This window comes from Globicephala melas, chromosome 8, assembly GCF_963455315.2.
Source record: "Globicephala melas chromosome 8, mGloMel1.2, whole genome shotgun sequence".
Classification (NCBI taxonomy): domain Eukaryota; kingdom Metazoa; phylum Chordata; class Mammalia; order Artiodactyla; family Delphinidae; genus Globicephala; species Globicephala melas.
Window position 1 is genome coordinate 59,787,929 of NC_083321.1, and position 24,121 is coordinate 59,812,049.

General features: G+C 40.2%; 2 protein-coding genes across 18 annotated transcripts in view; one reads left to right on the plus strand and one right to left on the minus strand.

Moving 5' to 3' along the window:
* The window catches only part of ANKRD42 (ankyrin repeat domain 42), an 84,538-nt gene that overhangs the window by 40,765 nt on the left and 19,652 nt on the right, over positions 1 to 24,121 (plus strand). For 4 of the 14 annotated variants that reach the window (XR_009564936.1, XM_060303797.1, XM_060303799.1 and 1 more), the window contains exons 10-12: positions 2,632 to 2,758; positions 6,943 to 7,087; positions 14,076 to 14,158. Coding sequence is in view for 11 of the 14 variants with exons in the window: in XM_060303797.1 (XP_060159780.1) it covers positions 2,632 to 2,758; positions 6,943 to 7,087; positions 14,076 to 14,158 (355 nt within the window). In the remaining 3 variants the exon portion in view is untranslated. Of the gene's footprint in view, positions 1 to 894; positions 1,257 to 2,631; positions 2,782 to 5,670; positions 5,811 to 6,942; positions 7,088 to 14,075; positions 14,336 to 16,462; positions 18,087 to 18,134; positions 24,114 to 24,121 lie in introns of those variants that run through there. The other 10 variants (XM_060303801.1, XM_060303800.1, XR_009564937.1 and 7 more) reach the window with 10 other exon arrangements.
* The window catches only part of CCDC90B (coiled-coil domain containing 90B), a 59,987-nt gene continuing 51,600 nt past the window's right edge, over positions 15,735 to 24,121 (minus strand). For 2 of the 4 annotated variants that reach the window (XM_060303812.1, XM_060303810.1), the window contains exon 9: positions 15,735 to 21,969. Coding sequence is in view for 2 of the 4 variants with exons in the window: in XM_060303810.1 (XP_060159793.1) it covers positions 21,962 to 21,969 (8 nt within the window). In the remaining 2 variants the exon portion in view is untranslated. The other 2 variants (XM_060303811.2, XM_030835935.3) reach the window with 1 other exon arrangement.

Below are 24,121 nucleotides of genomic sequence, written 5' to 3' on the forward strand. Positions count from 1 at the left end.
TCTATTTAGGTCTTCTGCCCATTTTTGGATTGGGTTGTTTGTTTTTCTGTTATTGAGCTGCATGAGCTGCTTGTAAATCTTGGAGATTAATCCTTTGTCAGTTGCTTTGTTTGCAAATATTTTCTCCCGCTCTGAGGGTTGTCTTTTCGTCTTGTTTATGGTTCCCTTTGCTGTGCAAAAGCTTTGAAGTTTCATTAGGTCCCATTTGTTTATTTTTGGTTTTATTTCCATTTCTCTAGGAGGTGGGTCAAAAAGGATCTTGCTGTGATTTATGTCATAGAGTGTTCTGCCTATGTTTTCCTCTAAGAGTTTGATAGTGTCTGGCCTTACATTTAGGACTTTAATCCATTTTGAGTTTATTTTTGTGTGTGGTGTTAGGGAGTGTTCTAATTTCATACTTTTACATGTACCTGTCCAGTTTTCCCAGCACCACTTATTGAGGAGGCTGTCTTTTATCCTAACTTTCTTAATGATGTCCTTGCCAGTGCAAGTTTTTAATTTTGATGCAATCCATTTTATCTATTTTAAAATTTTGTTTGTGCTTAAATTTCTTTTTTGTTGATTGTACTGAGAATTAGCAAGGACTTATTAGCACTGCAGAAGATGAACAGTTGATTTGTAGAATTTCAGTGTCTTCTGAAATTAGTTGATTAGGAGATTTTTGTGAAGTGATCATTGTCAGTGAATCACAAAAATTTTAAAAGATGTTTAAGGAAAGACCAAGAACGAAGCTAGAACAGTTTCCTTCTGTGGTGTGTTTGACACAAATGCACTCTTACACCCTTGCCATATAGTGAGGCTCTGGCTGGTGCCCAGCTGGGGTGCTTGCAGCTAGTGAAGGTACTATATATGAAGTCATGTGCTATTTGACATAACTATTTAATTTTATTCCAGGGCAAAATCCAAAGGACTGGCCAGTCTCTTGGAATACTAGGTTTTGCCAGAGTGCCTACGGGGGACTGAATGGATTTCTTGTCATCACAGACTTCTTGGAACTGAGCCTCAATTCAGAGCATTCTTTAGTGAATTAGGTTTAGGGTCATGGCATCATAGAACCCCATTTGAGGTTTGATTCCTGGCTCAACATTCCTGTCACATGTCATCCAGCATCCAATCACCTTCAGTGACAAGGCCCCCACTATCACCCATGTGGCCCATTTCTACCTTTTGACAGGGGTAAATGTATAAGGCACTTATCGTAGTGTCCTTCCCATCACAGGCACTCCACAAATACATGATAGCTCTTAACTGTTTTTTTTTTTTAACATCTTTATTGGAGTATAATTGCTTTACAGTGGTGTGTTAGTTTCTGCTTTATAACAAAGTGAATCAGTTATATATATACATATGTTCCCATATCTCTTCCCTCTTGCGTCTCCCTCCCTCCCACCCTCTTAACTGTTTTTGTTGAAAAGTTTCGCCTTTGTTAAGATCTTTCTTCCTGGAACTAATCCCTATTAATCCTAGCTCTTACCTCCGATGATCCCATAGAACAGCCCTTTCAAAACATAGCCTTCAAATGTTAAAGAATTAAATAAACCATCACAATTCTTTCCATTTTATGTAACATTAAAAAAAAATCCCCTCTACTTGTTTGCTATTAGTTATGGTGGATCCCAAACCTGTGTGCCTGTCAGAATTGTCTGAGGAGCTTTTACTAACTACTGATACCTGAATTTGTAGGACTGCTATGGGGCTCAAACATATACATTTTTAAAAAGTACCCCAGTTGATTCTGATGTATGTAGTTTGGAACCTGCAGCTCTAACCTATTGAGAGATAAATCAGAGTGGTGAGTGTCAGGGAGAAGAGGCTGTGATTTGCTAACCTGGTTGTAAAGCAGAGTTTCTCAGCTTCTGTGTTATTGACATTTTGGGCCAGATACTTATTTGTTGAGGGGGGCCCACCTGTGCATTTTAAGGTATTTAGTAGCATCCTGAGCCTCTACATGCCAATAGTCTGTTTCCCTCCATGCCCCGAGGTTTAACAAGTAAAAGGTCTCCAGATATTGCCAAGTGTTCCTTGGAGGAGAAGATCACCCCAGGTTGAGAACTTGTACCACAAAGGATAGAAAAAATCATGGTTTTGATAGCTGGAGAATAGCTCAAGGTAGCTCTTAACACACTTCCTTCTCAATATCCTCTTGCCTAGATATTACAAGTGACTAATCATAAAATTGGGGGGCTGAATTAGTTCTGATTTATCATAAATCAATCAAGCATATTTCAGTTTTTCTAATTTTCTGACATAAATAGATTGTGCATGGTCCTGTAATGTACAACTAGTCCTAAAACACTGCTAGCCAGCCTCCCTCCCCTCCCCTCCCCTCCCCTCCCCTCCCTTCCCTTCCTTTCCCTGGTATTAATAGTCATAACAGTGATATATCCTCCAACAGCAGGAACAGAATCCTCCATTTAGATATTTCACTGCTTGTTCACCCTAATACTCTGCTACTGATATGTGTCCTTCTATATAGACACCACCCTCCCTCCATCTCCTTCCCCGAACCATACAGACACTGACCATGCAGACACTGGCTTTAGAGGAAGAGTATGCTCCAGGACCAGCATCCTGTGAGCTCATGAGCTGTTATCTGTCTAAACTAGGTTCCTGTTCAACTTTGTCTTGCAGTGAGAGCTTATAAGAAAATTGTAGAATTGAGACACCTCCTGGAAATTGCAGAGAGCAACTATAAACACTTGGGAGGCATAACAGAAGAAGATCTAAAGCAGAAGAAAGAACAGCTTGAGTCTGAAAAGTAATGTCCTCAAAACTTTGATGGTTTGTTTTTACTTACCTTTCTAAATGCCACGTGAGGGTTTGTTGATTAACAACTTATTTTTTCATCCCCACCAAAGGGTGTGAGTTTCCAACTTGTTTTCCTCCTAAGCCCCCAGATGGAGAAGGTGTTAAGATTTTTAAAAAATTGTGGTAAGGGACTTTCCTGGTGGCACAGTGGTTAAGAATCCACCTGCTAGTGCAGGGGACATGGGTTCGAGCCCTGGGACGGAAAGATCCCACATGCCGCGGAGTAACTAAGCCCGTGCACCACAACTGCTGAAGCCCGCGTGCCTAGAGCCTGTGCTCTGCAACAAGAGAAGCCACCGCAGTGAGAAGCCTGTGCTCCGCAACAAAGAGTAGCCTCCACTTGCTGCAACTAGGGAAAGCCTGCGCGCAGCAACAAAGACCCAACACAGGTCTTCGTTGTGGTGCCAAAAACTTGTGCACCAATTTAAAAAAATTTTTTTTTAATTTTTTAAAAATTAAAAAAAATTTGTGGTAAAATACACATAAGCATAAAATATATCTTAACTACTTTTAAGGCAGAATTCAGTAGTGTTAAGTACATTCCACATTTTTGTATAACCATCCTCCAGAACTTTTTGTCTCGCAAAACTAAAACGCTAAGAAGAGTTCCTGTTTTCGTTTTTTTGTCTGTTTTTTTTTTTTTGCGGTACACGGGCCTCTCACTGCTGTGGCCTCTCCCGTTACGGAGCACAGGCTCCGGACGCGCAGGCTCAGCTGCCATGGCCCGCGGGCCCAGCTGCACCGCGGCACGTGGGATCCTCCCGGACCGGGGCACGAACCCGTGTCCCCTGCATTGGCAGGCGGACTCCCAACCACTGCGCCACCAGGGAAGACCCTTTGTTTTTTTTTTGTTTTGTTTTTTTGTTTTTTTTTTTGCGGTACGCGTGCCTCTCACTGCTGCGGCCCCTCCCGTTGCGGAGCACAGGCTCCAGACGCGCAGGCTCAGTGGCCATGGCTCACGGGCCCAGCCGCTCCGCGGCACGTGGGATCTTCCCGGACCGGGGCACGAACCCGCGTCCCCTGCATTGGCAGGCAGACTCTCAACCACTGCGCCACCAGGGAAGCCCGACCCTTTGCATTTTTGAGACCACAGCTACTTTGAGCTTTTCAATCAACACAGTCTCTAGCCATCCCTATCGAATTGGACTGCTTGCTTACAAGTCACCAACCTAGTCCTATGATCACGGACAGTGGCACCCCTCAGAACGCTTGCATATTCCCTCACCTTTCACTTCCTGCACCTGAAATTGGCTCTCGGTACATATGGTACCTCTCTAGTTAATTAATGGCTGCTGGGATAGAGGATGCAAAGTGCTTATTTCCTCCCACTGCCTCTTTTCTGGTCTCTGCTTTCCACAGTGGACAGGGAACACAGGGAGACAGGAGGGGAGACTTGTAGTTTAATCAAAACACGGGTCTGTAAAGAGCAGTGCACATGGATTCTCCACTTCCCCTGCCCTTTCCTTTGGTTGGGTCTCTTTCCCTCATACTCTTAGAACCTCCTGTTTCTCTTGCATTCACCCTCTTCTGAATTTAATCTCAGTAAGAGGTCTGGTAAATGTATTCAGAGTAACATCTAAATCTTTGATAAGATGGGTACTTGGGAGTTTGAACAGAAGACAAAATCTTAAGCCAAAATACTCTGTCTCTTAATGGGATTTTAGGCACCAGGAAGTTGTGGTAGACCAAAAAGAAATTTTCTTTTTTTTAATCAGGGGCCTTCTTGGTATCTCATAAATCACATCACATAAGTAGCTGTCCACTGCCTCTCTCTCTCTCTCTCTCTCTCTCTCTATATATGTATGTATGTATATTTTGGCTGCATTGCACAGCATGCAGGATCTTAGTTCCTTGACCAGGGATTGAACCCGTGCCCCCTGCAATGGAAGCGTGGAGTCCTAACCACTGGACCACCAGGGAATTCCTGACTGCCTCTGTATTGATTAAAGTGTTTGAGATGTAGAATATTTTTAGTATTGGCCTCTGCCTAAGAACCTAGCCGAAAGTTCTTAGCTCCCTTGTAGTCTAGAAAAGTACTTCACAGTAGAGCAATTATTTCCTAGATAATGAGCTTTAAATTTTGTTCCCTTTACCTCTCTTCCAAGACATATTACTGTACTACTGCTAGGGATGCTTGTAGTACTTCTGAGCACTACTGTATGGTAGGCACTATGTAAGCCTCTTGTATATATTGTTTCATGCAGTCTTCACAGCTCCATTAGCTATTATCTCAGTACGTGGATTAGGAAACCAAGACTGAATTTACAAGTAACTCGCATGAAGTCACAAAGGGAGGACTAAGCGTGGGGGATGGAGCCAGGATTTGTGTCTGAGTCTATATGACTCCAAACCTATTATCCAAGGTCATTACAATTTTAATAATAGTCTTTAATGGAACGTTTAATTCTAATGTTCACATTTCAGTGTGAAATGGTTATTATATTGATGTAAGTCATTTGAGCAGGATTTTTTTTTTTTATAAAGATTGCTTTAGCCTTTGTGCCAGATTGTAGTTTCCTATTAGCTGAGACTGCAGTGTTTCCTCTGAGTAAGCTTTACTTCTTCTCTAGTATGTGTTTCTCACTTTGTGTTGAGTACATCTGAAGACATTTATTCTTTGGGTACAAACTCCTGATCTTATATCTAATTGTAAAGGAAACCTGGATAAGTATTAGTTTGAGAGATGTCCTTTTGCCTTTGTCATTATTGATTGGTTAGATGAAACTCAGAATACAGCAAAACGTGGTTGTGTTATTCTGTCCTGGGGCTGATTTTCTCTTCTCATTTGCTGAATTCTAGGTTTCCACAGTTAATGTTCTTCTTTCCTATCTCTAACCTCAACCCCACTCACTTCCATACCAGGGCTACTACTGTATACTCTTAGATTGCCCTCCTTCAGACCTGACATCCAACTCAACATGCCTTGGGAGTTCTGGTGCCCTCACCATCCAGCAATAAGGCAGAAAGAAACGCTGGTTCCAGTCCTGGCATCGCTTGTCTGGGTATATTCTAACATCTTCCTGATATGTCTCCCAACTTCCTGTCCCTGCTCCCTCACGCCCCACCCTCATCCCCTGCAGTCTGTTCATCATGCTAAAACCTAAGTCAGATAAATCTCACATATTATTGACTGAAAGAATCCAGGCACACAAATGAATATAATGTACAATTTCATTTACAAGCAGAGACAAAACTAATCTAACACGATAGGTATTCAGAAGTGTGGTTACCTCTGCGAAGTGAGGGTTGCCTGGGAAGGGCATGAAGGAACTTTCTGAGATGATGGAAGTATTTTGTATCTTGGTAGTCTTGGTGGATGCATTAGTGGAAACTCATTGAATTGTTTAGTTGATATTTGTGTAATTCACTCAAAGTAAATTTTACATCATTAAAAAAAACAAAGCTAAACAAAGCAAAAGACATTTAAGTTAGAGCATGCCGTTTCTCTGTTGAGATCCTCTAATGGCTTCCCATTTCACTCAGAGTAAAAGCCGAGTCCTTGTTGCGACTTACCAGGCCCTACTTGTTCTGGCTCCCTTTTACCTCTCTGACTCTACTCCAGCCACATTGGCTTCTTTCTTCGAGTTCACCAGGTGTTCTTCTGCCTTAGGGCCTTTGCACTTGCTATTCTCTCTGTCTGGGATGCTCGTCCCCCAGATGTCTACTTGATTATCTCTTATTTCCTTTTGGACTTTGCTCACAAGCCCCCTTCTCAGTAAGGCCTTCCCTGGTCATTGTGTATGGGGTATTAACCCCCTCCTCAACAATATTTCTATTATTTTCTTGCTTTATTTTTTTCTCCCTTAGCATTTATCACCTTCCAGCATACTTATATTTACTTACTTATATTGAAATACATATATTTACTTATTTATTTTCTTTACTGTCTTCCACCACTGCTGCCAAGGTAGGCCCCACAAGGGTAGATTTGGCCTGTTTTGTTCACTGCTTTTATCTCCAGTATGTATAGATCAGTGCTGGCTCATAGTACACTCTCAGTATATATTTGTTGAAAAAATGCTTTCTTTGTTTTATTTGCCTTAAATATAATGTATATAATGTATGGATACTTTATTACCAAAAATAATTGCTAGTTGATATTGGAGATTGATTGAAACCAAATTTTTTTGACAGGACTATCAAAGAGCTGCAGGGCCACCTAGAGTATGAACGACTACGCAGAGAAAAATTAGAATGTCAGCTGGATGAGTATCGAGCAGAGGTAGATCAACTCAGGGAGATGCTGGAAAAAACTCAGGTTCCCAACTTTGCGGCTGTGGTTAGTATCCTTCTTAACACATTTATCTTTCTCAAGAAGTAGTATACAAGAGTAGCTAAGAGTACCAGCTTTGGAGGGGGCTATTTGGGTTTGAATCCTGGCTGCAGCCCTTTTTGGTTTGGACAAGTCATTTAACCTCTCTTTGCCTTATTTGTAAATTGGAGTTAATAACATATTTTCTAGGAGTAAGGAGTAAAGGAATATACATATACACATACATATATATATATATACACACACACATACATTACTCTATAAAACTATATATACATACACATACATATGCGTCTATGTACCTACCTATCTCTCAGTTGGAATAGCAACCTGGTTCATATGTGTGCAGTAAGTTTTATTATTATTGTATCATGTAAGGAAAAAAATTTTATAAGCAGAGTAATCAATAAGAATTCTGAGACAGCTATGGAGTATGTATGTTTTAATTCTAAATATCCAAAATAAACTGCTCTAAAAAGAAACTGACATGAGAAACATAACAAAGAACAAATGAAGAAAAGCAGGTGGAGTATAGAAAATAGAGTGAAAGTGACAGCAAGAAACCCCCAGTGGTGCTTGCCTTTCAGGCCATCCAGTCTCAGTAGAACAGGCAGAAAGCTCACCAGGGAAACTTTGACCCTCACTCTCCCCTGCTCTGAAGATGTGGCCTTTGTGGACAGTTCATGTGACATAGTGTAGGGATTCAGGTACGTTTCATATTTTCTTTCCATAGGGAATTTTTTTCTTCAGTCCTCGTGGGTAAGTTAATTTTGTTCAGATCTACATAACCTCAAATATGATATATAATAAAAACTTCCTGGCTTCTTTTTATTTTGTACAAACTAATCATTAGTCTCTTTAATAACCACTTAAAAAGTATTAATATATGTGCTTATTGTAAAATGTTAAAAACAGGGCAGACGCTCCTCCCCATATCAAGTTCCACTCTCCAGAGGAAGTCGCTATTAATGGTTTGGTCTCATATTAGACAACATTCTGTTCATCTGCATACGTGTGTATTTCTGTATACAAATTCACTTTCTCTGGGTTTTGGTATCCACCAGTGCTTAATTTTCCAAGGGATAGAAATAATCATCATAATCCATTATCTTCATTCTTGCAGTGACCATCTTATACCACGTTTAGCCTCTGGGAACACTTTAGTATGGAGAGGCTGGCTGGGGCAGTCATGTGGTGTTGGCTAGCGGACATACACCTTTTATAAACTACCACTGACACTCCAGATCCGCTCCCTCTCCACCTTGTGGCAGGAACTCTGCCTATTCTAGTCTCCTCAGAGGCAAGAACATACATTGTTCTTCGCTAGCTAGCTGCCTAGATCTTTTGGAGATCACCCGAGCTGCACGCCTTTTGAGTCAATCCAGATTGATGGTCTACATAGAAAATTTTTGGTTTTTAGCTATTTAAAATTATTCTTTTCTTGCCCAGAAATGTCTGTTCCCAGGGTGGTTTGATGTCATACACTAATAGAGCACATCCTTCCTAAGACCTTGCTCTCTACCAACAATGTGTAGCTTTCAGGAGCGCTGACTCGAGGTCCCTGTACTCTGGGCCCATCGTTTTTTGCGGTCCTGCTGTAGGTTACACGAGTTTTTGTAAATGAGCAAATGTCACTGACCTCTAATGGCAGCTGCTTATTTTCTGTTCTGCAAGAGCTTCTGGGTCTCAATTTCCTCATCTTTAAAATGAGGATAACACCTACCTCATGGGATGGTATTGATGTTAGATGAAATACTGTGTAGAGCTCCTGAGGTATTTTCTGTCTACTAGTATTCATGGTATTCTCCCTTCCTCATATCCTTTTCTTTTTTTTCCTTTCTTTCAATTTTCTACATTTGAGTTGTATAAACAGTCAGTGGATAAATGTGCGTAGCCCTATGCATCTGAAAGGAGGAGGAATTAGTTTATTGTGGAGTCTAAATATGTAAAGTATAAATAAAATGAACTTTTGATTCAGTGCTCATTTATATAGAGGCTTCAAGAAGCTCTGACTAAATCTCTCCTGCCACCTTCTGGTAAGGACCTATGATTGCATATGACTTTTTCCCCTATAAAAGAATCTGCAAGAGCATAATTTTTAGCCAGAAAAAAATTCCTAGGATAGTCTGACATAATGCACTTAAATAGGTTTTTTATAATAATAATAACTGGTTTTGATAATAATACATTTTTATAGTGCTTTCTCACATATTGTCTCAGCCTGCATTAACCCACTTCACAAGCCTTATTTTCTATTCTCCTACACGTCACCTACCTTTTCTGAACTTGCCCCACACTTTCCCACCCCCAAGCCTTTGCTCGTTTTGTCCATATACCTTGAAGCCTTTCTGTCAACTCTGCCTCTCAAAATCCTCTTTAGGAACCATCTTGTTCATCAACCTTGTCCTAACCCCCCGGACCACAAATGATCTGTCCTCCTTTCAGCAAGCACTTTGTACTGCTCTGAGGGCACCTCACCATTTGTATTATAGTTCAATTGGCTACTTTACACACAGCACTGAAAATTTAAATTCTGTGAGATCTAACTTGCCTTGATTAATAGCATCATCAACAGTTACTGAGTACTTGCTATGTGTTGCACTCAGTGCCAGGAACTTTATATCTGGCAGATGTTATTTCTTCATTTTACAAATAACAAACCAAATCTCAGAGAAAATAAGGAATTCGCGTAAAGTCACACAGCTTGTTAGATGGGCAGCCATGATTTGAACCTAACTGCCTAACCCCCTTTTAGTGACACTTGTTACTGTCACTTGTGTAGCCCCTTTGCCCTTCCAGCTCACTCACTGTGCTTATGAGAAGATTTAGTTTGAAAAATTGGTCTTAAAAAATTTTTTTTAAAGAAGATGTTGGGGGTAGGAGTTTATTAATTTTATTTATTTTTGCTGTGTTGGGTCTTCACTTCTGTGCGAGGGCTTTCTCCAGTTGTGACAGGTGGGGGCCACTCTTCATCACAGTGCGCGGGCCTCTCACTATCGCGGCCTCTCTTGTTGCGGAGCACAGGCTCCAGACTCGCAGGCTCAGTAGTTGTGGCTCACGGGCCCAGTCGCTCCGTGGCATGTGGGATCCTCCCAGACCAGGGCTTGAACCCGTGTCCCCTGCATTAGCAGGCAGACTCTCAACCACTGTGCCACCAGGGAAGCCCGGTCTTTAAAATTTTTGATGTTAGGTCTTCAAATAAGTGAATTTATTTATGAAAATTTAAATATAAAATTTATAGTAATTTGATAAAATGTTACTTATACTGGAATTATACACAGTAATTCAAACATTTATTTCAAGATATGTCTTAAATACAAAGTTGAGGTGATGAAGCTTCCAAAAGATAACACAGTGGGATATCTTTGTGACCTTGGGGTAGAAAAAAAATTGATAGATTCGACTTTATTAAAATAAGACTTCACTTTATCAAGGACAACATTAATAAAGGCAAGCCAAAGAGTAGGAAAATATATCTCCTTCCTTATTTTCCTTCCTTCTATCCAAAAGCACAAAGAACTTACACAAACCAGTATGAAAAAGACAGACAACCCAGTAAAAAACCGGGCAAGACAGGATCAGGCGCTTCACAAAATAAGATATACAAGTGGCCAATAAACATGAAAATGTACTCAGAAGTGTTACCAGAATTATTAGTTATCACAAATATAAATTAACACCCAACACGATGTCAATATACCACCAAAATGGCTAAAACAATACAAAACAGACATTACCAAGTATTGATGGGGATGTGGAGCAAGTGGAACTCTTATTCACCACTGTTGGAGTGTAAATTGATTTTTAATCACTTGGGACAATTGTTTGGCCACATTGAGTACAGCTAAACATATACACATCTGTGACTCAGTTCCCAGTGCAATGAGTACATGTCTCTTGATGTACACAGATGGGCACCAAAAGACATGAACAAGAATATTCATATTAGCATTATTATAAATATCCCCCAAACTGGATAAAAAATTCTACCAACAGTAAGAATAAATACATTTTAGTATAATCATACAATGGAATATTATAAAGCAATGGAAATGTATGAATTACTGCTCTACACATCACTATGGGTCAATTTCACAAACATAATGCTGAGCAAAAGAAAACTACAGTATGATACCATGCAGTCCCAAAATATGTAAAATAAATCAAGTTAATAGTGCCTGGGAGGAGGCAAATGGATGATTCTGGGATACAGGTAATGTTCAGTTTCTTGTTCAATTTCTTGATTTCAGTTGTGGTCACATTGGGTGTTTTCACTTTGTAAAAATTCATCACACTGTACACTTTTTGGGGTGCTCTTTGATAGGTGTATTGTACTTAAAAATGTTTACTTAAAAAACGTAAACTAGATGGGAACTATAATAGCTTTGGTAGAGATGTCTGTCTACAGATTGATGCAGGACTGAACTCGCTTCCATCTCCAAAACCAGTATCATTCGAGAAGTCGCTGGTCTAAAGCTTTGGGCCATGCTTGCTAATCAAGAACAGCCAACCTGGAACTGGTAATATTCTATGAATACTTCTGTGTTTAACTTACCCTTGTTTTCTATCTCTGCTGGGCTTCTCCCTGTCCTCTGACATCCTAGCCTGTGAGCCTGTAAGGGTCCTTGGAGCCTGTAAGGGTCCTTGGAGCAATCTGAGGGCTTAAGTGAGTTTATCCAATCTGAGCTGTTAGTCTAAGGAAGTTCTAGAAATTTGTGATTTCTCTCTATTGGTTACTGCTTTGACACTCTGATAAGAGACTGTTCTGGTAATCAAAGTGGGATTTATCTCCCTTTAGTTGTGTATGCTTCCCAAAACTTATCAGAGTGCATGAAATTGTTTTAAAAACAAGAATTCCATATACCCAGGCAATAATTTGTAGACACATAACCTGTCAGCAGTTTCACGCAGTATTATTAATCTCTTCAACAAACCTGTAAATTCTTTCAGATGGAAGCCGGTTAATATTTAAAATATATACATTTTCACATAGGGGTGGTGGTTTAATTTACACTTAGAATTGCTTTAGGTGTCTAAGCACCATGAATCATGTGTTTAATATCTCAGTATTGCAGTTCTCTTTTCCTGAGTTTGCGAGAAAACACATATTAGGGAGAAATATGTTTCTGTCTATAATTTATGATGAGGAAATGACTAATCATGGTGAAGAATGTTCCCCAAATGCAGAAACTTCTGGAATTTGGAAGTTTGGAACTTTCAACGAACACTTACTGGAGGCCTATTGAGTGCCAAGCACATATTTTCTTTTGAACTAGTTTACAGTAAGGCTTGCTTGGTTTGATAGAACAACATACATATTTGATGTTAGTAGATGCTTTGGTATTTGACCACTATTTCTAGAGTATTTGGGATTGTTTAAACTCCTTCAGGAGTTAGCATATATGAAAAGTAAAGGAAAATAAATATTAACTGTTTCTGAAAGTCTGGTAACTATTAAGCACTAGAAAATTGGCTACCTCTGACAAGTAGCTTCCTCTCTTTTCCTACATTTTCTATATTCTTTCTCTAATTCTATCTATCTAGTTGGATGAGGTTAATAAACTCCTGCCCTACCTCAGTGTTCTTTCATAGACATTTTTGCATACATCCCCTAATGATCTTGAGGACCTCTTGAAAGCTGGGGAGTGAACTGAGCACCTCTTTTATATCTGCTATTCCACCACAGACTCCTGAGTGGGAATCAGATCTCATTCCTTTTTGTATACCTGTAGCATAGTATACACAGTATACAGTGTAGTTTTAGGAACTGAATGAGCAAATTTTTTGCTGGAAGACAGGATGGAGGAATGGTTACAACATGAACTTTGGTGTTGGACAAAATTTGGATTTGAATCCTGCCATTTACTTAGTTTTGTGACCTTGGGAAAAGTTGATTAATGTCTTTGACTTCTGTCCTTGTCTCTATAAAATGTTGTTAATACAACCTATTTCACCTTGTTATATATGTAAAGTATGAAATACAGTGGGTACCATATGCTAAGACCCAGTAAAAGGTTTGTTGTTACTGGTCTTCAGACTGGTTGGTAAGCTTTTTCAAGAGAAGGGACCATCATGTTGCCCTATGCTTACCAGTGCCTGGCCACTATATGGGAGGGCCAGCAGATTCCCCATCTATTCCTCTCTCAAGGGGTAGGGAACGTGTGTGGTTCTGTTTTCCTGGGTGGTGTTGGAAAAACAGCAGTTTGCTTCTATGTTCACACACTTCTATGAGTTAAGCTGACTGACCTCATTAGCAAAGGTGTAGGTGGGAACACCTTGGGGAATCCTACCTCCAGCCAGGGGCTCTCCTGATGGACATGTGGCCTTGTGATGTTCCTGAAACTCCTGCATTCAGATCTGTCCTGCCCAACTGGGTGCAGAGCACTTTTCTGACTACAAGAATTATTCAAAGATGACTGACATCTAGTGAGTATCCACTGTGTTTCTAGTCCTCTCTTACTCCTTCCCAGAGCATGTATTAAGAATCTTCTGTGCTAGGTACTGAGAGTACCACAACGGATGAGAAATATTCAGAAACGGTGTGTGGCAGGGCAAAGTGAAAGAGACAAGAGCAGTTGAGGGATGTTTTGTGAACAGAGGAGGAAATACAGGATCCAGGAAATGTGATTCCTAACAGAATGGGGCTTGCGTAGAATCCAGAGGATGCCATGCTAATGCTTTGTGTTATTTTGTTTAGTAATATGTTGTAAAATGTTGGTCTAAAATAGAAGCAGAAACAACAAGGTGTTCTGTGTGGGGGATGTATGAGGTAAAGGTAGGACTGGATGATTTCTCAAGGTGCCTCCCAGTCTGATGAATCAGCACAATATGAACTGGTGCTTCTGATGTAAGTATTTACACAAAATTCTAAAAGAAATGTAAATCAGAGTTGAAAATGTTGTCATGGTTAAATTTTTTCTTTTGGAACAGTAACGTAGAAAGACAAAAATGTGTCTAGCATAGAAATCTTATTTGGCTCTCTTTTCCTTTGTAGGAAGATGACCCTTCTTGTGAGTCAAGCAAAGAGAAGAGGCGAGTGAAGAAAAAGGTGTCTTCTGGGGGAGTTTTTGTGAAAAGGTACTAATCAGTGAAATAACTTTAAATAAACCTGCTTGATTTTTCTTTTCTTTTTAAATTGATATAAATGTAAATCTATAAATTCTTCTCAGAATTACTCAGACATGCTGTTATTCCAATTCTGAAGGCAGAAATGTATAATGTCAAACGGATTAAAATTACATGGACTCAGTTGTATTCCCCCTCCCAATATACTTTTTATATATTTATGTAGGCAAGTCAAAACTCTAGATTTATGAGTAGTTAATTTTGCAAGTATTGACATAAACTTTACAATATAAGATAACACAGTAATCAAAAGGTCTAGTTATAAAGATTATTAGAAGTTCTATTATGGCTTCATAATAGAATTATATTTCTTTTACTTTCTGTAGAGAGTACCCTTTTACTAGTGTAGGTATAGCTTTTCTCCCAACTTTTCAAATGACTTGATTTTTTTAAAAAAATTTATTTTATTGAAGTATAGATATATAATGTTAATTTCTGCTGTACAGCAAAGTGATTCAGCTATACACACACACACATTCTTCTCCATTATGGTTTATCACAGGATATTGAATATAGTTCCCTGTGCTATACACTAGTATCTTACTTGTTTATCCATTCTATATTTAATAGTTTGCATCCCAATCCATCCCTCCTCCACCTTTCTCCTCCCTTGGCAACCACAAGTTTGTTCTGTGTTAGTGAGTCTGTATTTGTTTGGTAAATAAGTTCATTTGTGTCATATTTTAGATACCACATGTAAGTGGTATCATATATGTCTTTCTCTGATTTACTTCATTTAGTATGAAGTAAATGTTGCTGCGAATGGCATTATTTCATTCTTTTTATAGCTGAGTAGTATTCCATTGTGTATTTATACCACATCTTCTTTATCCATTCAGTTTTTTTTTTTTAACGGTATGCAGGCCTCTCACTGTTGTGGCCTCTCCTGTTGCAGAGCACAGGCTCCAGACGTGCAGGCTCAGCAGCCATGGCTCACGAGCCCAGCCGCTCTGCGGCATATGGGATCCTCACAAACCGGGGCACGAACCCGTGTCCCCTGCATCGGCAGGCAAACTCCCAACCACTGCGCCACCAGGGAAGCCCTATCCATTCAGTTCTTGATGGACACTTAGGTTGTTTCCATGTCTTGGCTATTGTGAATAGTGCTATGAACATAGGGGTACATGTATCTTTTTGAATTATAGTTTTGTCTGGGAATATGCCCAGGAGTGGGACTGCTGGATCATATGGTAGCTTTATTTGTAGTTTTTTGAAGGCACCTCCATACTGTTTACCACAGTGGCTGCACCAATTTACATTCCAACTAACAGTGTAGGACAGTTCACTTTTCTCCAGACCCTCTCCAGCATTTGTTATTTGTAGATTTTTTTTTATTTTGTCTACATTTTTTTAACATCTTTATTGGCGTATAATTGCTTTACAGTGAGTGTTGTGTTAGTTTCTGCTGTATAACAAAGTGAATCAGCTTTACATATACATACATCCCCATATCTCCTCCCTCTTGGGTCTCCCTCCCACCCTCCCTATCCCACCCTCCCACCCTCCCTATCCCACCCCTCTAGGTGGTCACAAAGCACCGAGCTGATCTCCCTGTGCTATGTGGCTGCTTCCCACTAGCTATCTATTTTACGTTTGGTAGTGTATATATGTCCATGCCACTCTCTCACTTTGTCACAGCTTACCCTTCCACCTCCCCGTGTCCTCAAGTCCCTTCTCTAGTAGGTCTGCGTCTTTATTCCTGTCCTGCCCCTAGGTTCTTCATGACCATTTTTTTTTTTTAGATTCCATATATATGTGTTAGCATATGGTTATTTGTTTTTCTCTTTCTGACTTACTTTACTCTATGACAGTCTCTAGGTGCATCCACCTCACTACAAATGTTGCCATTCTGACGGGTGTGAGGTGGTACCTCATTGCAGTGTTGATTTGCATTTCTCTAATGATTAGCGATGTTGAGCATCTTTTCATGTGCCTATTGGCCATGTGTATGTCAAATGACTTGAGTTTTAAAAAATCTGAACTTAGGAGACAAAGACAAGTAAGTTTTAGAAAAGGACAACTTTTTACAATAACAACCAAATATCTCCAGGGAAGTTTACATAAAATGAAAATCAGCTTTCATAAAAAGAAAAAAAATCGTAACGCATGTTTGCCAAAAATATACATTTAAATAATCTGCTTTAGAATTCAACCAACCATAACAGAGATGAGGTTGACTGGACAGGATGAAAAATATGTGGCTTTATTATTCTTTCTTCTCTTTTTTCTCTTTTCCCTTGACTTTGCTGACCAAAGAACCACCATGGCATTTCATTTCAGTTCTGACTTCAATTCCCTCACCTTTCCTACTCCACCCTTTTCTTCCTTGAGCTAGCAAAGACGTGTGACTCTCTTGGGGCACTTGTGTAGTTTCTGCCTCCCTCTGAAGATCTGATTGCTGGCTTTGAGCTTGCTTCACTGGCATCAGCCTTCCTACCATACCCCAGACTGCCCATCTCTAGGCCCTGGCAAGTACCTTACATGGACAGGCCATTTTGGCCCAGTATCATCAGGACCAGTTTGCCCTGACACAAGTGCATTTGATTGCTAAGACCAGTTTAGGCTGGTCAAAGGCCTGTAAGGAAGTGTTCAAAAATGGTTTACCTATCCTTTTCATAACCTTTATAGTCATTATTGTTAGTTTCTCTGTGGTTTCCAGTAGGCTTTCAATCTGTAGTAAAAACATTTGTCAACATTTATTGGGCACTTACTATGTGTGTGATCTGTACCAAGTCCTTTACATGTATTACTGCTTAATTCTCACCACAGCTGTATGAAAAGAGGTACAGCATTTCATACATGGAGATTAAGAAAGTCACCCAGTCACACAGCAATGTGAAGCTGGGATTCTAACCTTAGGAGGGGAATTTCAGAGTCTGCATTCTGGAATTCCCAAAGCCAACATTTCTCTCACTTTCTGGGACTACACACAGCCTTACCTTTTCCTTCTAGCCTGGTGACTCTAAAGTAATCCCAACCCTGGAAATAGTTTGTTACACTTCCTCCTGTTTTCTCAAGGCCACATCTCTAGTCTCTGTACAAGTGAGGTAGGAAATACCAGAAGAGTGTTGTAATAGAAGCATGCACCCTTGTGGCAGAGGTTCCCTGGATGTCTCCCAATACCTCTTTCTCCCCTTTTTCTATAGTATTTATTAGGGTTTACCTGGGCTTGTGGCTGCTCAGGATAAGGACTGACTTCCCAGTCGTCTTTGCAGCTAAGATACCAAGTGTGGCCAATAGAGTGTGAGCGAAAATGGTGTGTAAAACCCTAGGGGTCATGTCCCTAAAGGGAAACGGCTTTCCCACACCTTCCCCTTTCTTCTTCTGGAATGTGGGGTGGTAGCGAGTCACTGAACTTTGCAAATGAGAGCACTACCAGGGGTGATGGAGCATAAGACAAAAAGGAGCCAGGACACATGGAAAGAAGAGCCTGGACAGTATTGCTAAGTATTAGCAAAATGCAAATCACAACTACAGTGAGTTCTCAGAGAACTCAACTTGGAGATTACTCTTACTATCGAGTAAGAACATAAAATCTTGAGTTAAAGTCTTGTGACTTATCTGCCATGTGATCTTGGCAACTTCACCTGTGTGAAGTTACAACTGTGTGACCTTAACTTCACTTACCTGGTTTCTTTAGCTGTAAAATGAGGATAATACCACCTACCTAAGAGAACTGTGATGAAAAACAGGTGAGTTGATATATATCATTTAGTATATTCACTGTTATATATATAGTCAATGTAGCTATTCTACAAAATGACAATCACTAATTTTAGTGTTGGTGATGACCACAGTGCTTTCCACTGCCTCATTTTTTTCCCCTTTATAAGTAGAGGGATGTGGAGCTCACCTCCTCCCACAAATACATCAAAAAATCCAGCCACGTGTGGAATAGTTCTCACAGAACACCACTGAATGCTTTCAGATCTCATACAACCAAAGCTTCAAGAAAGATCCCCATGTAACTGGGTAGGATGAAGGGAAAAGGGAGAAGAGGAGGAATTGGAATGGGACCTGCACCCCTGGGAAGGAGCTGTGAAGGAAGAATGCTAACCTCACCGTGGGAACCTCCTTCACCAGCTGGGAGGTATGCCAGGACAGATAGGGAACTTCAGAGGCTGAAGAGGAGGGTATGGGAGTTGGCCTGAGGCACTGCAGGGTATGGAGAGACCAACACAGAAGGTCCTGACCACATCACCACGCTTCCCAGCCCAAGATGTACGCCTGCTGGTGTGCAGAGCGACTGGGTGCTGAAACTCAGGCTTCAGCAGACAGACCCAAGGAGAGGACTCTGGTTGGTTGCATGGAGACAGACCAAAGGGTCTGAAGCATGGTCCAGACCATAACTGGGGGCGTGTGCATGTGGAGGTGGGGCTGAAAGCTGAACTGATAGCTGGCCATCCCACTGTGGTTGCTGGGATGCAGCTCTGGCAGGTTCCTGCTCTGGCGGACTTTTCACTGGAACCACACATGTGTGCCTGAGGGCACCCTGGGCTGACTGCGGGTTCAGGGGATGCAGCTCTAGTGGGTTTATGTGCTGGTGGCTTGGTGAGCGCGTATGCTCTGAACTTATTACCAGGAGGTGGGCCCAAAGGGCAGTGCCAGCAACACTGATCTTTGTGGGTGCACACACCAGGTGGCAGGCGGCATCACAGAATCCCACGTCCTGGCAGGCAGCTCCTGGGGAGGAACATGCAGTGGCTCCTCTCCCAGAGGGAGCGCTCCAGTCCTGCCTACTTCACACCACAGCTGAGAACCAGATCTGGGGATCTGCACTACAACAGCTGGGGAGCAGACCCTGCCCCTGACAGGGCTGTGACACCCAGAGAGCAAAGAGGAGGACTTGCTCAACATCCATTATGGGCTCTGGTCACCATGACACTAATCACACTTCCCTATCAAGGGGATAATGGCTGGCGCACACACAGGAAAGACGTGGCAAGCATCGATACCAAAAACAGCTCTTGCACCAAAGATATTGGACTCAGGCAGGCTACACTGGGATGTTCCCACATAAAAATAGCCCTTCCAGACCACAGTAGATAACTGCTTCTCCTAAATTCATAGAGAAAATATAAGAAAAAAGAAGCAAAGGAATTACTCCCAATTAAAAGAACAAGAGAAATCCCCTGAAAGGACAAACAGTGAAACAAACCTCTACAGTCTACCAGACCCTGAGTTCAAAAAGGAGGTAATAAAAATGCTGAAGGAATTAAGAAATGCTATTGATAGAAATGTAGATCACTGTAACAAGGAACTAGAAACTGTAAAGAGGAGCCAATCAAAATTAGACAACTCAATTGCCGAGATGAAAACCGAAGCTAAAGGCAATAAACAGCAAAGTAAATAATGCAGAAGAACAAATAAGTGATCTGGAAGATAGAATAATGGAGATCACCCAGTCAAAACAGCAGACAGAACGTATGCTATCTATGGGATAATATAAAGCACACTAATCTACTACGTCTAATAGGGTTCCCAGAAGAAGAAAGAGAAAAGGGGATTGAAAATGTATTCAAATAAATTATGGCTGAAAAGTTCCCAAACCTAAAGAAGGTATTAGATATCCAGGTCCAGGAAGCACAGAGGGTCCCAAACAAGATGAACTCACACAGATCTACTCCAAGATATATCATAATTAAAATAGTAAAAGAGAGGATTCTAAAGGCAGCAAGAGAAAAACAGTTATAAAGGAACCCCATAAGGTTATCAGCTGATTTCTCTACAGAAACTTTGCTGGCCAGAAGGAAATGGCAAGACATATTCAAAGTCCTGGAGGGGAAAAACCTGCAACCTAGGATATTCTACCCAGCAAGATTATCATTTAGAATAGAAGGAGACAAAAAGAATTTCTCACACAAGCAATAACTAAGAGTAAACAGCAATATTAAACCTATCTTAAAAGAAATATTGAAAGCTCTTCTCTAAATTGAAAAGAAGCAACAATCTATAGGAAAGGGAAAAATCACAATAGAAAAGGTAAATATATAAAAGGATTGAAGATCATTTAAATAAGACAGTACACAGTTAAAAAACAATCCAAAAAATTCTGTGAAAATGATTGAACAGAAAAGGATAAACATGAAGATGTAAAATAGGACATGAAAATCACAAAATGTAGGGAAGGGGAGTAAGAAATGTAGATCTTTTAGAATGTGTTTGAGCTCATATGACTACCAGTCTAAAGCAAGTAGATATAGTGACAGTTAACATAGTTGAAAACCAGAGTAACCACAAATCAAAAAAACATACAATAGATTCCCAAAAACCCAAAAGAAAGGAACTCAGGCATAATACAAAAGAAAACTATCAAATCAAAAAAGGAAACACAAAAAGAAGAAAGGAACAAAGAAGAAATACAAAATCAACTGGAAAACAAGGTTTAAAATGGCAATAAATATATATTTATCAATAATTACTTTAAATGTCAATGCACTAAATGCTCTGATCAAAAGACACAGAATGGCAGACTGGATAATAAAACAAGAACCTACAATATACTGCCTACAGGAGATCCACTTTAGGGTGAAGGACACACACACAGATTGAAAATGAGGGGATGGAAAAAGATATTTCATGCAAATGGAAATGACAAGAAAGTGGGGGTAGCAATACTCATATAAGACAAAATAGACTTTAAAAAACAAAGGCCTTAAAGAAAGATAAAGAAGGACCCTGTATAATGATAAAAGGATCAATACAAGAAGAGGGTAGTACACTCATTAACATATATGCACTCAATATAGGAGTACCTAAATATATAAAACAAATGCTACCAAACATAAAGGGAGAAATTGACAGGAATACAATAAGAGTAGGAGACTTTAACACTGCACTGTCATTAATGGACACAGATCTTCCAGACAGAAAATCAATAAGGCAACAGAGATCCTAAATAGCACAATAGAACAGTTAGACTTAATTGATATCTTCAGGACATAACACCCCAAAAAACCAGTATACACATTCTTTTCAAGTGCACATGGGACATTCTCTAGTATAGACCACATACTAGGACACAAAACAAGCCTCAACAAATTTCAGAGGATAGACATTATTTCAAGAATCTTTTCTGACCACAACCCATGACATTTTTCACAGAACTAGAACAAATAATCCTAAAATTTATACGGAACCACAAAAGACCCAGAATTGCCAAAGCAATTCTGAGGAAAAAGAACAAAGCTAGAGGCATAACCTTCCCAGACTTCAGACAATACTACAAAGCTACAGTAATCAATACAGTGTTGTATTAGCACAAAAACAGATATCTGGATCAGTGGGACAGAATAGAGAGCTGAGAAACTCACACACCTATGGCCAATTAATCTTCAGCAAAGGAGGCAAGAATATACCATGGAGAAAAGACAATCTCTTCAATAAGTGGTGTTGGGAAAACTGGACAGCTACATGTAAAAGAATGAAATGAGAACATTCTCTAACCCCATATACAAAAATAAACTCAAAAAAATGAACTGATATAAGGACCTAAATAATACCTTTATTTACTGATAAAACGGATATTGGAGAATGTGGTTAATATCTTCAGTCCAGTAAACTTATCACTGACCCCCGAATCGGACTTACCTTGTCCCAAGTATCACTGTACTAGAGCAGGCCTCACCCTGTAGAGGTGAACTTGATCCTACAGGAGCAGAACAGAATGAATGTTCTCTGTAGACAGGCTGGTCCCAAACAGGAATGGGGAGAAGTGGCTGGGCTACTTGGGCCTTGTTTCTCCTTTCACCTTACTTAATCACCTAGGGCAGGGTGGTTGAAGGAAGAGTGATTACAATATTATGCTATTGGAGCTTCCTTCACATGGAGGAAAGAAATACTCCCTCTCAGTATTTTAGCATATTTTAAATTGTAACAAATGAATAATTTACCTGTTTACTGTCTGTCTTCTCCAACTAAGATTGTCAGTTCCATGATAAGGAAGCCATGTTCAGCTCTGTGCACATGGGTACCAGCATGTTGTCTGGCCCATAGCAGGCATTCTTATTTACTGAGTGAGCAAATGTACTGTAGAGTTTATTACAATGGAACCTATATGGTCTTTATTTATTAATCCAACACAAATTTATCTACAGTGTGCCAAGAATTTTCTTAGGCAAGAGGATTCTGAGATATTTTGAATCAAAATACAGAAAGTTTTGTTTTGAAAACAAGCCAACTGTTAGCTCTTTGAAAAAAACTTAGTTGGAGAGCCTCTGATTCTCACTCGCTGGACCATACAAGGTCAGTCTTTTGATTGCTCTATACTTTAGATTCCCTATTTATAACTAAACAAGTTTGCAACACATACCAAAGAAATCCTGTATGATTTACAGTTGTTCAAGCAAACAAGAAAACTCTGGTTCAGTTTCTATGAGCTATCAAAAGGATAAAGACAAAATGCCTGTCTATCTCAAATCAATCAGGTTTTGAATGGCATCTTTTCAACATAATGAAATAAAGACATATATAAAAACCAAAGACAAAATACACCTTCCCATTCTAAAACATTTCCTTTAGTCCATATGTACTTTAAATAATCTTGTATTAAGTTTCTACTGCAACTTTCAATGTTCAGAGTAAATCCATCCTGGCACAGTGTTTGTTCTAAAAAGTCAACAGCAGCAGGAGTAGGAGCATAATATAGTAGTTTCACTGTTATTTCCAGAGTCTATAAAATCCCAACGCTATTGCCAGGCAAGTAAACACTGAGGCTGTGAAAAGAAGAAAACATGTTATAGGTAATGCATTTGTGATTATCTTGCAGAGACAAAGAGAATAATGTCATCTTCAATTTAAATTGAAAGCAAAATCAGGAAATCCAACCAGTTTTCTTTTCTTTGCCTGCATTGAGCAGCATGTGGGATCTTAGTTTCCCAGCGAGGGATCAAACCCACGCCTCCTGCATTGGAAGCATGGAGTCTTAACCACTGGACCACCAAGGAATTCCCAATCCAACCAATTTTCTACTTTAGGTTTTTAATTCCCTAGAAAATTAAGCTAAGGATAAAGGGTATCCATTAGGGCTGGATTAATATCAATTCTTCTTAAAAGCTTCCTGTATTTTAAACCAGAATAAGGATGACAGTAATTTAAAAGTGTACATTATGTCAGTTAGAATCTATAAAGTGTTTAAAGTCATTATTAACATTAGCACTATTAACAATGACTACTTTAAATAATTACAAACTCTAATTTTAGAAATAATTTATAAGTGAAAAACCACCTTTCTTACATGTACTGAAAAATTACGTAGTTAAGCCAGTAAAACAGACATCCGTATCATCCAAAAGAAAATTTTAATTGCCTTTTCAGTACATTTAAAAATGATTTCGTGCCTGCTGAGCTCCCAGGCCAGTCCCCTGCCCTCCAAGGCTCCCTCTTCGCCACCCTCCCACCCAGCTGCATTGGTACTGCGGGCATAGGAAGGAGGCTGGGGAGATCAGGAGTGGCAGGCAGGAGGGGCACTCCCAGACCCCAGACTGGAGGAGCAGGAGAGGAGGGCGTTTGCCCTGCCCACTCGAGCCCAGGAAGCCTGCTGGGCTCCAAGGTGAGGTCCCCTGCCCTCTGAAACGAGGGGTGGGGGGCACACCTGGGTCCCTTCTGTTGCTTGAGCCTAAGCCCTACCCCCTGGAGCCCCCGGGGCCTTTTCCAGCCCTGTGGGTCCTGAGCATTGGCCCTGCCCATCGCCCAAACCTCACCCTTGCTAAGGTCCTGCTCTCCACAGCCAACGCCCTCCCCCCGATCTTTTTTCTTTTTCTTCCTCCTCCTCGTTTTTACTATTGTGGTATTGATGTCCCTTCCGGTTGTCGATTCATCTATATTTTTATTTTTACATTATTTCTAACATATCTGTTAGTTTCCTAGTCTAATTTTATTTTTTACTTTGTTATTTTTTTTTTGCCACCCCATGCA